We start from the raw sequence: 17,732 nt of genomic DNA, 5'->3' as shown, positions 1-17,732 counted from the left end.
TTGGTTGCAGCTGCAGTGAAAAGTGTTTCAAGCTCCTAAGAAGATCAGAAATAAAGTAACTTGTGAGTTTAGAAAAGTAATCGTTTGTACCACCATTATTACAGGAAAGGCACTAGGAAGAAATGTTGCTCACCAAGAGACTGGTGTGTGGGCTCCTCTACCCCAAGCAGAAGTGTGATCCCATGTTGAAAGTGTGTTGCTGCCCCATGTACTAATTTCCAAACTCCTTGAGATACCAAAAGTGGAAAAAGATCCATTTTGGCATGTCTCACTAGGCCAAAGAAGATCCTGACAGGGCTGAAGATGGTAATCAGTGTGTGAACTAAACCACTGTTAAAGGTAGGAAAGATGATGAATCATAGAATCATAGAATAGTTAGGGTTGGAAGGGACCTTAAGATCATCTAATTCTAACCCCCCTGCCATGGGCAGGGACACCTCACACTAAACCATGTAACACAAGGCTCTGTCCAACCTGGCCTTGAACACCACCAGGGATGGAGCATTCACAACCTCCCTGGGCAACCCATTCCAGTGCTTCACCACCCTAACAGTAAAGAATTTCTTCCTTATATCCAATCTAAACTTCCCCTGTTTAACTACAGTCCCTAGTGAAGAGTCCCTCCCCAGCATCCCTATAAGGCCCCCTTCAGATACTGGAAGGCTGCTATGAGGTCTCCATGCAGCCTTCTCTTCTCCAGGCTGAACAGCCCCAACTTTCTCAGCTTGTCTTCATACAGGAGGTGCTTCAACCACCTAACAAGCCTTATTTATCTCTATGGAGGAAAATATTCATAGAGAGCAATGCTGAACAGACAAGAGTGCTCACCTTAAGATAAATTTAAAAATAGCTTGGCACAAACTGCTTTCAGAAAGCTTCAGCAATTGCAAAGCATAGCAATGTTTCCCATCTGAAGTATTTAACCTACAATGCAGTATTTTATACATTATTATTTAAAGAACAAATGACCTGAAGTTGTGCCCCTTTAAAACCTTTGTTATGATGGCTAGAAGCCTTTGTTCAAAACAAAATTTATCTGGAAAATGTTATAGATATTGAAATGTCTTGAGTACTGTTCACAATTTGAGAAGCAAATTCACTGACTGAAATTACAAGACTGGACTTTCTCAGAAAAGTATGAAGCATCAGTGAAAATGTTTTCTTTGTTTCCACTATATAAGGATATTAACATGGCTTTTTATGCATCTGTATACTTGAAGGCTATGAATTAAATAACCTATTTCACAGTAAAATTGACAGTACAACCATAGATGACAGCGACTGAAAAACAACCTAAAACTACATCACCTGCATGTAACCTGCATTATCCTGTGATCCTATGACTGCTGTTCATAAAACCTATCCACAAAAATGTACAAATGCCAAATTTTCATGTTGTACCTGGACAGAAAAGTTCTACTTAAAAGTAAAAACAATCAACATTCCCCCAAACACACTAATAAAGTCTTCTCTCACTAAATTCCTTTCAAATTTTAAGGAAACGAGCAAATATAGAAAAGACTGTATAGAATACAAAAGCTTAATTTAAGTGTATTGACTCTAATAGCTGGTTTCAAACAGACCACTGTTGGGTGAAAATAAATCAGGTTTTGTATGCTACTAGCTAAAATCTTATAATGTCATTTAAATTAAGTTGCACGTATATGTGGAATTAACTGAAACAAGCTCTTCAGTCAGATAACCAGTTTTCTGTAGGTGCTAATAGAATTGCTCAAAAAAGCAAACCTTCATGACAAGCAGCAGGTGAATTAGTTTGGGGAACAGCAGTTTTGTAATTGTAGGAAATTTTCATAGCCACCATTGCTGCTTTCTGATACAAATGAGCTAAAAAGTCCTCCGTAAAATTGCACTTACTTGCTTAAAAAAACATTCATGTCTTTAGAACAGTTTTCCATGTTACCAGGTAGCAACTTTAAATGAGTCCCTGGCCCAGGAGGAGCCATCAAATAGCAGAAAATAAGTCCAAAAGAGCTGCAAATCAAAGAAATTGTGTAAAGACATAAGGAAGCCTGGCAAATGAGTCAAACTCACTGTTTCCTGGCATGGAAAAGGCATGGAGATTTAATGGTCTGAACTGCCTAATTTCATCTGATTGTAAAATAAAAGCTGTAATCACCTCAACTGTGATACTGGCAAGCCCAGCCAACCCTTCAGATATTGTCATCAGAAGCTTAAGGTGCAAGAGCAGTCCAGTCAGCTTGTCAAGTAAGCCATATTGCTGGACAATTTTAAGAAGAAAGGTGCTCCACCACTGGCAGTATCATAACAAAAGAAGACAGCTACAGGCAGGTAGGAGATAATGATGAAGACACCAAACCAAGCAGCAGGAAAGAGAACACACAAAAGCTAGAAAACGTGACCATATTTCACTGTGAGAACAATAAACATGTACACCTGCAGATACAGAACTCCAGGAAAAAAACAAACAAACATATGGCATCAAGGGAAGGAAAGCAGGTAATGAGACAGCAGAGGAGTGGATTTTTTTAAGTGTATGCTTTTGTTACAGGAGCAACAACAATATAACACCACCATCCCTTAAGAGCATTTAGTACCAAAGGGTCAAGTGACCTGCTGCTGTTTTGCTCATCTTTTTGCTTGTCAAGTGACAGCTGTACTAGTAAGAACTGTTATGCTTATCAAGAAATTATGAGTGTAGTTTTATGCAAGCATTGGAAAAATCACAAATACCTTTCATTGATGTTACAACAATTATTTGATTTCCTTATGGGATACTAAAAAAAAAAAAAAGAAAAAAGAAAAAAACCCCAAAACACCAAAAAACCCCCAACCCTCACCTCTAAAATGATCATTGAAATTTGCATATTATTAAATTTGCTTTTGAGAATGTTATTTATTTGTATTATCACACCTCTAGGAACTTCTAGCCCTATCTTCACTGGGTTAGGTAATCCATGAAGAATAAAAGCACAGTCCATTCCCCCAACAACATGGCCACTATTGCTCCAGACTGGCTACTGAACTATTTTATGTTAAATAGCATGCAATGATTAACTGAAGCTCTATATAAAAAAACCAACTATTATCTTCTGAGTGTTAAAATGGATCAGATGTCCAATTAAGTTCCAAGACAAAGAGAATGAATCTCTAGATGAAAGGAAGAAGTATATTTTCAATAGCTTTTTTATGTCCCAGATAGCATTTAAGCAGCATAACTCAGTCTGAAACAGAACACAAGACTTTTATTTAAATCTTCAGATTTCACAGCTGGAAGTCAGGGATTAAAATGACTGAACTCATAGCTACCAAGAATAGAAAGCAGTTCACAAATAACAAAATTACAAATTTTAAGATGAATTAAGGAAGATAACAGTAACCAAAATTTTAATGGAAAAGTTGTAGGCTCTGTTATAGTTACTCCATATTGCCACAGAATTATATAAAGCATCTAAAACTTCCTCAATACTTCAGAGGAAAAAAACCAAACAAACAAACCAAACTCTGAGTAAAAACTGAGCAGGAAGTCAAGCCTTATAAGCTGAAGGAGCTAAACTAGGGAATAGAACATGCTACAGGAATAATACATAAGATTTTCTTCTGCTGCAGTGAAGACAGGGTGAACAAAGATCCAAATCACAGAGCTTTCAGGATAGCTCCATAGCAAACTGCCAGAAATTTCTCTTTCAATCTCAAACTGAATACTGCCTGCTAGAACAGCCAAGATAATGTGGATATATTATTTCAGATCTGCCCTTATACACTGTATATTTAAGGTCAGATATATTAAGACTTCTCCTCCATTTATGCTATCACCCCATGGCACAAGTCCACAGCAGAATTGCTATGCTCCCATATACTTTGCACAATCCAACTGCAGTAAATTCTCCTTGTTGGGATTGCTGCAAGCTTTCAAAAAAACTAATTTCATTGTTTCTACTTGACAAATAAATATATATCTTTAAATAGCCCTCCACTTTTCAGTATAGAAATTGAAAGTCACAATTTTGTTCTACTACACACAAATGTGAGCAACAGTTTGTTGCTTTGATTGCAGGGTCACTGTATGCCTGATCAATGCACACATAAAAAAATTAGAAATACCTCCTGACAAAAAGTTGTTCTTTTTTCAAGTTAAGTGACATGGGCACTTCCCAAAGAAGCTTTGAGAGCTTAAAAAAACTGAAGCTGGATAGTGCTTTCATCTGTCAATTCTGGAAAAAGTGCAATACATTTTACTAGATAAAGTACAAATCTATAATATAGCTGTCCCCATAACTGATCTTCAGGAGAAAGTAAGAAGCAAGATAGGTTATTTCACAGCATGGAGAAGAAATAGTAAGAAGATGCACATATCTGAATAATGCAAAACCTTGACTGCATTGGTTTTTGTCAAAGAATAACAAAAAGGCAGAAGTAGAAGTCAAGTCACTTTGTTTCAAGATCAAAGACATTACTCCAGTGATACATAGGCTTTATTTACACAAATCTTTTTGAGTAAAGGAAAACTGTTGCAGATTACAGAGATATTTGGTTAAGACCCATCTGTAATATACTACAATTAGATTCCTTCAAGTGCCTAGCTACATATTGTGTAATAGCCCATTTTCTTGAACTTTCACAGGAAACTCACCCCATCTGGTCTGCCATCCGAGGCTGTAACAATCAGAATATAGCGATCAGTGCTTTCTCTGTCCAAGGGTTTTCCTAAGGCTAGTAGTCCAGAACTAGTAATAAAACAAAAACATAAAATATTATCACAACAGTTGTGAGATATCTACAAGCAGATTTGTTCCATTCCTTTGGGTTATACAAATGTTCCCCTTTGAGCAAGTTAATAAACTTTTAGGCTTTATTAGAACTGAAAGCATGCTCCATGGTAAGTAAAGGTTAATAAAAACAATGAACCACATTCCAATGCTTTCCGCTTCAGCTCTTGTATAATTTAGAATTTAAAGAACAACCTAGTGATCTAGAGGATTCTACAACAGATAGGCCTACACTGAACACAGGACCCTTATTTGTTAGACAGCTGCACTGCTATAATAAATGGGAGAATCACAAGCAATCTATTAATCACAGAGGAGTCATGATACCCCTGACAGGACTGCAGCAGTAAGATCTGGGAATACAACACACATGGACTTAAGTGTAAATTTTCTCAAAGTTTTATAGGGAAAGGCTACTAACTTGCATGTTGAGTAGCTTCAAGAAAAGTGCTGCAATGAGCTAATGCCCTTTCAATGCAAGCACAGAAAGACCACAATACCCAATAATAACATATTAATATAGGCACAAATGTTCTGGAAAACAAATCACGATATTGTGATTACTGATGCCTATTTTAACAGATTGAAAAAAGGGCTATTTGGAATCCACATATACAAAAATAAATAAAATTTTACAAAAATGCTGTTTGAAAACATTGCAAATTCCTGTAACTGCTGACAAAAAAAAAAATTGGATTTTTTTCTCTAGGATGATCTAATTTCCTCATGTAAGTGTAGGTGTGTGCAGCAGCATAGAGACAAGATCCCACTGTGACACTGATCCCATACAACGTTAAGATGACAATCCTGTCTAAGCAAGCTAGACTCTGCTTAACTAAAGCGATACTTCCCTGACCAGGGCTAAAGCTCTGCATTTCATTTACAGGATTTTGGTGTCTACTGGAACCTGGTTATGTATGTAAGAAATGGATATTTTCTCTTACATGCCACCCAATCCATTGGCTATTTAAAACATATGCACCAACAAACATGGATGATATTTATCCTCCTGTTGCACAGCTAAGAAGTTTCTCCAATGAAACTCCACCAAACACACCATAATCAACTCATAACATTTTAAGAAAAGTGTAACTGTACATGATTTTGCAGTGCACATTCCACATGAGCTGGGATCTTAATATTACTCCATTTTTAATGGAGATTTCAGACACAAGTATTTGTCAGTCATAGCTATAAATTTTACTAGTTGACCTACATTGTATGCTCATGACCTAGAACCTAAACAACTCCTTGTTCAGAAAAGGATTTTATTAAAACAACAATGCCAAATCCAAACAGAACCATTAAAGTCCCACCTAACTATGAGGTTTATTAGCTGTACTTCTCCAGAATGCTTACATGTCTTCCATCTCTACCTAATGATTCTTACAAATTTCTGCTTAGTTTCTGCTGTAACTTCTTAGAGAAGACCTCAGCAAACTGGTTCCAGGACAAGAATTTTTCCAACATTGTTTTCAGCAGAGACAAATATCAACACTTACTGGCAAGCTGTTACTGCAAGGAGGTACTTCAAATAAATACTACAGACATAGGTGAAACCAGTGAGTGGGAGCATAATTCTACCCCTGGAGTGAAAAGTTGGTAGGTAAAATAACATAAAAACTCAGTAATCAAATAAAAGAATATTTCAGGAGATGCTACATTAGATCTGCCTCATTGCTACACAAGTAAAACATAGGCATAAGTCATGTTTAGCTTCCTCAAAAAAGGAAAGGCTAGCAACTTCATTGTACACCAAATTACTTTCTGGAGGTTTTGAAAAACAATGGAAAGCACAAATATCGTGCATAGTTTTATAACACGGTAAATATAGAGCTGACATGTCTTGTTTCAAGCCGCAAGTGTTGTGCCAAGCTACAAAAGGGCCTTGGGATCTATCATGCTTCTTTGCATGGAATTGTCTTGGCATGCTCAGAGGATGGTTTTAACCTTAAACAGCAATTATCTAATGAGCATGTACCCAACACCAATGTTGTTTTTATTTTTGCTTACTTTTCTACAATTTTGTAGTGTGGTGCCCATTTCTCTATATATTTTTCTAAGTAATAGCTAGCTATAATATGGTTATTGTGTGAAGACTGAACTGCATACATGCGTACAGGCACATGCTGAAGACTCCTCATAGACCCTTGCTCTATTGCCCTGAGAGCCCCAAAGGGAAAGAGAAAGGGTAAAGCACAACACAAGATCAAGGGACAAACCTTAGAAAGTTTGTATGTTTATATTTCTTTTTAAATATAGCCACATATATAGTAATATAAATGTATGTAGCTATATATAGCTACCTATAGATATGTTATATGAAAATATATACAATAAATATAGATATATATCATTAAAATACATGTGTATGTATACATATATGTGATTATACATACATAAATTATAAAATTGCATACAGGCATAATAGATTACATTCTATATATTTTTATTTACATACACATAGTAAAATACAGGCATATTTGCAATTTTAGCTATTTGCATTAGTGTTCTACCTGGACTATTAAGACTTTAATTAGACTAATTGTAAATTCTTGGCTTTGCATACATACATGGCCCACAAGAAAGCAGTGAGTTTAAAAGCAGTGGCATTTCCAGCAAGCCATCCTCTAACTTGTGTGTGACAAATTAGTAACACTGTGCACCTCATTTTTGCTTCCACTCCTATGCACTGTCTTCTGCTAAAGAACATTCTGGTGAGTGCAAGTAGTATTACTGTTATATTACTAAAGACCATTTAACTTTCAAACTGTACTTCTTAAACTTCTAAATAGAAGATGCTCAAATGGTAGTGATGCTACTGAGAAAGACATTAACTTCCTTTGTGGGCTGTAGAAAAGTCAGATGTATCATTAACTGTCAAAATTGCTAAATTGTGGTCCATATTTTAACAATTCTCTTATTTCCAAGTGTTTCTGCAAATCAATTAGCTACCATAATAGATCATATGTATTTTTCAGCATTTGTCCAAGTCATTGCAACAAAATATGAACAGAAGAATTTTTTAGGAACAGTGAATAAATGTTCAGAAAAAGTACTGAATATCAAGGTGGAGCTAAGAATAAAAAACTGACAGCAACTGACAACAAATACTGTGTTACTGACACTAACCTTTAGCTGCATATATCCATTTAAATTTCTCCACTATTTTTGCACTATCATACAACCTTTTTTTATCTCCTCTTTCTTACCACTTGAACAACGGCAATCTATAGCCTCCTTTTCAATAGATGAACATCACTCAAGAAACAGGATAGTTTATAAAAACTTCCAGGTTTTATTCAAGGATTCCAATGTATTCATATTCATTTAATACCCCAACTTTTAATCATCACTGTCCCTAGGGAACATAAGGAGGTATCAAATTACTACAGCTTATGCTCAGTTTGCATTGCCAAAGAAGAAAGAACAAAAGGATCCTGCAATCCTCAGACTCAGGATGAGAGATCTAGTAGGTAGATGTAAAACTGGTAATATTCAGTACTCATGCTGCCAGCTAGGGAATTGCACAGGGATTAACTGATGTGCTCTAGGATACAAAAAAATAATCCAGATGAGAAAAAGAAGGAGACAGAATCATGTTCATGGTCTCTGTCTTGGCTTGAAAGTATTTAAAAATGTATAAATGTAACATTGAGATAAATTCCAGTAGCCTTAATATGCCACTCACATTGACTATATGCTTTGTTTAATATTAATCCTACTTTAATCTTCTATCAAGGCTTTTCAGCATCTATAAGAAATGTGTAAAAGGCTGAAGAAAACTTTGCACGAACAATTTCCAAGGAGAGAGATGCAAGGAGGGCAGGAAAGGAGAGAATCACAGAATTGACTAGGTTGGAAATGACCTTTAAGATCATCAAGTCCAGCTATTACCCCGGGATGCCAAGACCACCATTAAACCTTATCACTGACGGCCTCATCTACATGGCTTTTGAACACTTCAAAACACTTTCCAGAGAACACTCCAAAGAGCTTTTTTTTTTTTTACCAAGAGGCAACAGATCAAAAAGACAAACATACGCCTGACTTTGTATTGAAATCCTCAATGTGCAGTTCTGCTCAGATGCAGGTAGGGAGGATGTGAGGCTGGGCGATGTCAGGCTGCCCATGATGGGCCACAGAGGCTCAGCAGGATGAAGGAGGACTCCCAGACACACCTGACAGCCCCTGGGAGGTGAAACCTGCAACTGCTTCAACACTATCCGACAACATAGGGTATGCTGTACCTGAAGCCTTCAGAGACCAAACTGGACATTTACTTATTTTCAGACTGAATTACCAGGCTGTGAATTCAAATATCAACTGTAAGAGCTTGATTTCTGGCTACTGCCACACTGTTTACATCCAAGGCTGAACAATACAGGTGCTGCCTAGGACCCAGCTTCTAGAATACCTTTACATCACGGGTTTGGCAGGCCAGAAGTTGGCTTGAATTTGTACACATTTTTTAAGTCTCTCTGGTATGGAGAACTATCAGGATTTTTATGGTGCAATGTTAACAGTATCGTGATAAGCATGAACAACACAAAATAGCTACTCACCAAGTGATCCCCCCATTTCACAGCACCTCTCATGTAGCCAGGCACATTTCTTATTAGTCAAGTTCTAAAGTCACGGAGTAGGTCAGACCAAGTTTCTCTATGTTTCTATAGGGATGACTGTTAACATCACTTGTACAGACTGTACAAACCTGCACAGGGCTGGAGGTATGAATCTTAGCGCTCCCTTTGAGCTGATAAGCAAAGCATACCTTCCCTGATTTGCACTGAAAACTCCAGCCCTAAGCAATGAATAAAACCAACACCCTAACATGATTTCCTGCTTTTGCCATCTCAGCAAAACTGTCTCCTCTCCTCTTCATTGCCTAACAACTCTCTTGTTAGAGGGCTCATCAACGTTGGTGGACAACAGCATCAGCATCCCTTGGGTTGTTCAAGGTTTTTTTCACATTATTTTCTAAGTGATTTCATTCTCTGTATATGGGAGATTAGTGAGTAATGTAGAACTTACTCAGAAAATACAGACCTGTTTTAGTACAATCACTTCCTCACACCAAATTTGAACAATTTTTTACAATTACACCTGCATCATGAACAAATAAACTCCAGATTATTTTGTCCCATCATCTACCACAGGAAGTCGGTTTAGCACCCTCCCTTCCTCCTGCAAAGACAAAAGATACTTTGGCATGCAAATAATAGCTGCTTGAGTAAAATAAAGAAGGGAGTGGTGGGAGGGGCACAGACCTACCTCCTGCTTATAATTTCATACATAACTTTTCTTTCTAACTCTATTTAAGTCAGCATTCAATTTAAGAAAAAGAGGTTTTACAACAAAAGACTTTCCACTCTAGACTAAAACACTTGAAGGCAAGAAATTAAAAAAGAAAGCAAAAGTTGTCCCTGATGTTAGTCAAGAGCTGACAATTATAAAGTTATTAATTAATCTCTGGTCACTATTTTGAATAGAATGTTTCCACCTCAGTGATTTTTACCTACAAAAGTGTTTAAAATAAACAGATAGTCCCCTATGAAAAACTCCAGAGTACAATATCATTCACAGAGCTCTCATTAACGTCTAAGAGCCAATCTGTGGAACAGCTGAATAGATCTGATTACAAGTGTTTCTTTAGCTCTCAGCCCACATTTTCACTTGACTGAATAGTTACAAGTCTATTTTCTAAGGGTTTTTCCACTTACCTTTGAGAGAGATTAAAAACTTGTTGAGGATCTCCATTCTGAATGAGGTATCTTATAGGGTCACCCTCTCTATCAAAAGCCTTTAGGAAAAAAGAGGATAAAATTAAGTCAGTTACAAAGCCTTCTTTTCTTTCCTTCAATTCAACTGAAAAATTAACTCCTGAAATTCTCTTAAAGTTTTCTACAGGAACGACAAGAATCTGTTTGTAAGGCAACAGTGGGAATTACAGACGGGCTACTTAAGATAAAGCTGTAGCACATCAGAACTCTTATGATACATAGAAACAACAATATCCTGAATATAGACTTTCAAATTACTGCTAAAAATTAACACAGAGCACCAGAAGTATGAAAATCAGGCTTCATAGAATCCTTTTTCTGAGTCTGCAGACTGAATAGACTGAACTTTCTGTCTCTATTCTTCATTTCCACTTCTTTTTCTATTAGTTTATTAGAATCCCAGTACTTTTACTGATGCTCCATTGAGCAGTTTAGACATTGCAGCACTCACCCTCCTTGATAATTTGTTTCCAGCAGGGGAGGAAGGGGATGAAGATCAGGATGAGATGTTTGAAAAAGACTATTAAAAGCATTAAAGCAAGTATATTCCACCTACTAGATGACAGACAAGTTTTTCAGAAGTTGAGTAAACTACTTCTGAAGTTATGCTTCAGCTAACCTATTTACAAAAAAATGGCCATAAATATGCCACGTCATTGTTGCTTTTTTCATCAAGTGTACACACACCTTTTTCCCAAAAAGACTATCGTTTTTTTTCTGAGAAAATATTGTCTCCTGAACTGTCTCACAGTTACAACTATTTAGGATTCCAAATCCAAAGTGATTAAGCACTTTACCACAGGAAACCCAGTACATAAAGGGGGCCTACAAGAAACCTGGAGAGACACCTTTTGCAAGGGCGTGTTGGGATAAAACAAAGGGAATGGCTTTAAGCTGAAAGAGGGTAGATTTAGATTAGATATAAGGAAGAAATCCTTCAATATGAGGGTGCTGAGACACTGGAGCAAGCTGCCCAGAGAAGTAATGGCTGCTCCATCCTTGGAAGTGTTCAGGGTCAGTCTAGGCAGGACTTTGAGCAACCTGGTCTAGTGAAAGGTGTCCCTGCACAAGGCAAAAGAGATGAAACTAGACAATCTTTCAGGTTCCTTCCAAACCCTAACCATTCTATGACTCTATGAATCTATGATTCTCTGCCAAACAATAAAGAAATGGCAAAAAGAATTGCAGGAAAGCCAACCAACAAGTTCACAGAAAGGTAGATAGGATTTACTAGGAGACAGGTAAAAAAAAAAGAATATTTTTGTTTTTCTCATCTTTCAACAGCCATCCTTTTTCTTATCTATTTTCTGTAAGCATTTGCTGTACACCACAGTCAAAGCTGTGTATCTTTGGTCTGACCATCTAAAGGGCAGTTCTTTAGAAAAAAAGAAAACAAACCCCAAAAAACAAAACAAGAAAAAAATACCCCACACACATTAAGAACAGAAGCACAAACTATTCTAGCATGCAGGCAGAACAGAGGATCTATTAAGAAACCAGCTTGCCTTAACCAAAGGAAGCATATAGAAAATAGTGGCTAAGGCAGATGAAAGGGACCAGTATAAAGAAACACAAGAACTATATGAGGACAAAGTCAGAAAAAGTCAAGGCAAAACTATACACAGAAACAGAAAAGCATACAAAAGATAACAAAGAAATGTTTAAATTACAGAGGAAAGCTCAGGAGAGTGGTGCTTTGCCACAGTATAAAAGCAGAAAGTTTGATGTAGAGGTCAAAGAGCTAACAGTTCTTGCATTTCAGCTGCAATCAAGCAGCAAACAAAATTAAGTGTGGCAACAAAGGGGTAAAATCTCAGACGAGAATTTGGAAAAAAATAAAGCAGAGAACAGGTACATAACTAGAGCATCTCTAAATCATCTGCTGAAATTAAAGCCTGATGAAATTCATCCTAGTGTATAAAAACATGGGCTGAAGCAATCTCAAAGCCATTAGCAGTTTTCTTTGAAAACTCTGAGGACAAACATGCTGAAGGGCAAACACCAGGTACATCTTTCACAGAGGAATGAGCCAGGAAATCACAGACCAGACAGGTAAAGCCCAAGTCCCAGAAAACCACAAATAATAAAATTATGTGTAAGTACCAGCGATGACAATATGGAGAAGGATAACACAAAGCTAAATTTCTCAAGACAAAGTATGTTGAAGCAATCTAATCTCACTTTAGAAGAAGACAACAGGTCTCGTATATAGGGAAAAAGATGTGGATACATTAATGTATCTAAACCACAGCAAGGCTTTTTGCACTTTCTTATGTAATATTTTAATAAAAAAGGTTCAGACACCATGGTCTCCAAATAGATGATGGGGCTAATCAAGAATAAAGCTGATCATAAAAATTAAGGTCAGACAGCAGTGGGTAGCATTTAGTATTGACAAAATTCCAAAAGGTTGTGCATATTTCTTCCAATAGGGATCAATATTTTCATTAACAACATTAGTGATGGAATAGAAAATTTGTTTATTAAATCCACAAATGGCACCAAATGACAGGAGGTTCCAGCACATTAAAGGTTATGAGCAGAATTCAGATAGTCTTATGCTGGTGATATTAATGGTTAGAAGCAGGCTCAATAAAAAAAAAAAAAATACAAATCTGAAAAAGTTTTAGCCAAGAATAAAATTATACAAATACTGGATGGAGAAAATTGGACTAGCTGTCCTCTCTGTGGACTGTCATAGATTTTAGATCATCAGAATCACATTGTTGCTTCTATCTTTAGTGGTCCTTTGTATTAATTTTACCTTACCTGAAAGTCATCCTGTCCTCACTTCATATTTGATGGTATCTCAGAGGCTTATTTATGGTCTACGTTCATTCATAATAAGTCAGGAGACTTTCAGAAAGACAGAAGGTAAAAGACTGGTTCTAGTTAATTTTCTTTTCCCTTTATATCCAAAGAAAACATACCTTTCAATCAACACACTTAAAAAAATCACAAGGGAAAGTTTATCATTGCTTAAAAACAAACAAACAAACAAAAACCTGTTTCTTTTAAAATGAAAGAACAAAGTTATTATGTACATAGGAAAAACACTGCAGATTGTACATGAGGAAAAACAACCTATACCTACTGTTTTCCTGATCAATTGTATAGTGACTTCATAAATTGTACACTGATTTCCTGTTGCCTCCTTGTTCAGCACATAACTGGACCATGATAATGATCCTATTTGTTTTGCAGACTCCCAGAAAAATTACACTATTTGCATATTTTAATTAATAATGGCTGTCAGAACATGAAGCATAAACTCCTCCCAGGCACGCAATAAACTCCGAGTGTTATTTACAAATTAGTACTGTGGAGATCATTTAATATTGCATTCCTTAATCTCAAATGTTGTTAATTAAAACACCAGTCACAATCAACTGGGTATATCATAAAATAAATAATGATACAAGGAAAAATATAACCTTCCATGATCTGTATGAAACATTTTAATGGAAAAGTAAAACATAAATCTTATTTTTAGAACATGTATTTTAAAGTCTAATAGGCAAATTTAAAACAGCTGCATTTGCATTGACACTGGTGTTTTGAAGATATTCAGATTTGCTGACTCAGGAATATTTTAAGTAAGTTGCTCAATCTCTCCCAGTTTTTGCAATCCTTATGCTGTATGCAACACTAAAAAAAATTTTTTTTTAATTTTAACTCTATTAACCCTATATTTATATAACCCTAAATTTAACCCTCTTAACCCTATATATCAGCAAAAACCTCAATACCTTAATTTCAAAACACTTAATGCATTGATAAGACTACTCATGAAAGAAAAAGTCAATGTGAAAGTTTACACATGAAAACACTTGTTAAATATTTGATGGCTGTTAATATTCCATAGTACCTATGGAACACAACCCCAATATGACTAATGCTAACTTTCTGTTTGCCTGGAAAAGACAGCACAAGAGTTAGTAAGATTAAAATACTCAGTTTCTGATTTTTTAAATGTTCCTTATTACACAGAGAATAAAAAAAAAGAAAAGTGAAGACAGAAATCTACTCTACTTAAAGTTCTTTAATAGTGATTGGTGTATTAATGCAGAATGAGGCAGATGAACTTGCACAATAAAGACAATGCATCCATATTTCAGGTTCAGGACCACCAGCCCTACAAGAGATACAGTCTTTGCCAGTCCCCTGAGATGAAACCATGCACCTTAGTGATTTAACAATTAAGTATTTTTCATAAACAGAAATTGTCTACCTGAATTCAATCATTCATAGCACATTGGTAATACAAGATAAATTTATGTTGCAATAAGTAAAAGATAACATTTTCTATGCATTTCCACAGCTCTTAAAACTAACTAATGCATCTCACACTTTCCCAAACACAGTAAATCGTCATTTCTGGGGATCTGGGTCATACAGCAAGACAAACCCACTGCTGCATCGCTAAAACACTTACTAGTGACAGGGCTACAAGGATAGTGGCTGTTATGACCATTTTGCATCTCCCCTGCCCTGCCTGGTATGGGCTGTCTTTTAGTCAGCATAACATACCAAGGATCATTTGAAAAGGAAAACAAAATCTGGGTAAAATGCTTGGGGTTTAGCAAAACCTTAAAGCAGATTATTTCAACAATGGGGTTCACTTTCTTTGCCAAATTCACAACATTTAAATTGCATAAAATCCCTAAATACTGAAACCTACTAATAGTTTTTCTGCCTCCAAAGACCACTTAGGCTTTCAGCCATAGATTCCAGCACCTATCAAGTAAACATAAGTGTTTCTGCTTCTCAGCATGCTCCTGGCTTGCATTACTCTTTGGGGTTTCTAAAACCAAGTGAGAAAAAGGCTTCTGAACAGCATGGCTCCAATTCTGAACTCACTGCAGGCATTAAAGATATAACATAAGTTAATTTTCAGCACTGAACTAAATGAGTCATCCTCCCTCAGCACAGGTGACTGTATCAGTTTAACCATCCATAATAATATTAATCTTTCATCATCAAACAATTTTAATAGAAATTTACCCATTCACCTGCATCAGTGACTCGATTAGAGTTCCTTTATTTGACACGCTTTGGTTTCAATTATTTTTTTTCTGTGCATTTACTGAATATGCAAAACACAGAGCCATATGCTCCAGCTGTTGTAAATTAACCTAAATTCAACCAAGTTCAACATGTTTCAATAGAGCTACATTGACTTAAGGCAGATAAGACTTTGCTCTGTATGGTTTCTGTTTAGCTCAGCTATCTCCAGTCAGGTATTTCCAGTCTTCCACCTTTGAATGGCTTTGTGTGAAGTTTGAATAACTCTATGTTTACAGGAACCATGCTCAGGAGAGCATGCTGTACTGAGTTTGTTTTAGACTTGAGGCCATAACTATTTGACAATAATCCCTTTCCTGATCAATCTGATCCCTCTCCCCAAACATCTAAAGAGTTGTAATTCATCTACCTATTTTGCACAGCTGGCTTTCCAGGCATGTGGACAGAATGCAATGCAGCAAAAGCTTAGGAAACAGTAAATAAGCTAGCAGAAAGCTGGTAAGTTAATCATGCAACACCACGCAGAGAAGTAAGTAGGCCTGCAAACTATGTCAATGTAGCATTATTTAAAAAGCAATACTGGACTAACGTGCTTTCACTGCTTCCACTAGCAGAGCTATATTGTGTGGTCAGTTGTACAGACACCTTTGCTTTGCCTGTTAACAGCAGTTGTTACATACACCAAGGGGAGTAAATATCTTCAGATGCTTTTCAAAGACAACAGGCTAAAGAAGGCTGAATGCCAAGAATCTTGTTGAAATTCCATGTGAATTAGGTGTGGGAGGTTCTAAGCTCCTCTGGTTTGCTGGCAAACGTACATATAGAGATTTTAACATATGAAATCATGGGCCTTTCATGTTTTAACCATTCATGGAATATATTTTCCTATGTACTTCAGTCCCATATGCAGCCTACAGTACCCTTCCAGGCACATTTAACACAAAAAAAGAACACACACAAATATCCAAGCAAGCACTTTTCCTATATGATCCATGTAAAAGAGGTTATTTATTACAGCTAAATAATTTTCAATACTTAGAAACTGTCCTTTCCCCATGTATGCAAGACCTGTCTTCTGGCACTGGTACAAACAGAAGGAATGTGGTAAAGGCTTACAGGGAAACATCTCTACCTGCAGGTTTAACAAAATGGCTCCAGTTCTCATGGCCTCACTGACTTCAAGGCTGTACATCAGCTGGGGAAAGCGGGGAGGGCTCTGGTTGTTAGGTGGAAGGACCTCAATGTAAACAGTAGTAATAGAGCTCCTGAAATGTAAGAATTAAAAAAAAAGAAACCAAAGTCAGTCAAAATCAATAAGTCAACAAACACAAGGCAAACAACAATGTTGTATTTTATCCGTTGTGTGTTCTCTGGCTCTAAAAATCTCCCCTTGCTCCTTTAAAAGCTTTAGAATGTATTTTTCATTCTGCATCAAAAATAAAGCAGGATGCCACATTAACAGAAGAAAAGCTAAATGATTACTTCAAAAGTAGCCCTAGTATTTGAAAAAACTCAAAGCAGCAAGATTTCAGTGCACACTCCACATACAAAGAAGAATCATAATCCCCCTGGTGATATTGTGTCCTCTAGAAGAGCATGACAAATTCTGAGATGGTAACTGCCTGCCATGCACAATAGCCGCCCCTGGGGGCACCCCTGCAATTGTTCAGTTTGCTACCTTTCTTTGAAAGAGAAGGAAAAGAAAATATTGATAGAAAGGATAATGCTGGGAGAAGACACAACTCTAATAGGCTACATCAATACCGAGGTTCACACAAATAAAATCTAACCCACTTCAATCTAGTGAGTCATGGCAGTACAGGAAACTACGAGAAAGCCTTGCAAACTCTTCCACTGCACTGAACCCCTAAACCAAATATACTGCAAGCAGCATTCCAGTTTACAAGTGCAAGTTGAAGTCTCTTCTGCGAACAGACACTCAGTACACACCCTGCGAAGACCATGCTGTTGGCATACTTGCTATTCATCTGCTCCAAACACAGAAAGGGAGACAAAAGTCTCCCTGACATTGAAAAACATTTAAAATCTAGCTTAAAGGGACCTTTATCCTGAATCTTTGCTCATTTATCCCATCTGTTTTCTCTCCTGTATGTTAAACAGTACCTCTGCCCCAAAACAAAATCCTGAGGAGAGCAAATATAACACAGGCACAGAT

At 36.7% G+C, this 17,732-nt stretch overlaps 1 protein-coding gene across 3 annotated transcripts in view; it reads right to left on the bottom strand.

The window, feature by feature from the left end:
• Positions 1 to 17,732, bottom strand: part of PCDH15 (protocadherin related 15) — a 353,847-nt gene that overhangs the window by 158,004 nt on the left and 178,111 nt on the right. For all 3 annotated transcript variants that reach the window (XM_013130209.3, XM_013130207.2, XM_013130208.2), the window contains exons 14-16: positions 16,689 to 16,821; positions 10,472 to 10,551; positions 4,613 to 4,706 (exon numbers count right to left, since the gene is read on the bottom strand). In XM_013130209.3, coding sequence (XP_012985663.2) covers positions 4,613 to 4,706; positions 10,472 to 10,551; positions 16,689 to 16,821 — 307 coding nt within the window. The remainder of the gene's footprint in view (positions 1 to 4,612; positions 4,707 to 10,471; positions 10,552 to 16,688; positions 16,822 to 17,732) is intronic.

This window comes from Melopsittacus undulatus, chromosome 4 (genome assembly GCF_012275295.1).
Source record: "Melopsittacus undulatus isolate bMelUnd1 chromosome 4, bMelUnd1.mat.Z, whole genome shotgun sequence".
In the NCBI taxonomy this organism is placed as follows: Eukaryota; Metazoa; Chordata; class Aves; order Psittaciformes; family Psittaculidae; genus Melopsittacus; species Melopsittacus undulatus.
This window is presented reverse-complemented; position numbering and strand designations above follow the sequence as displayed.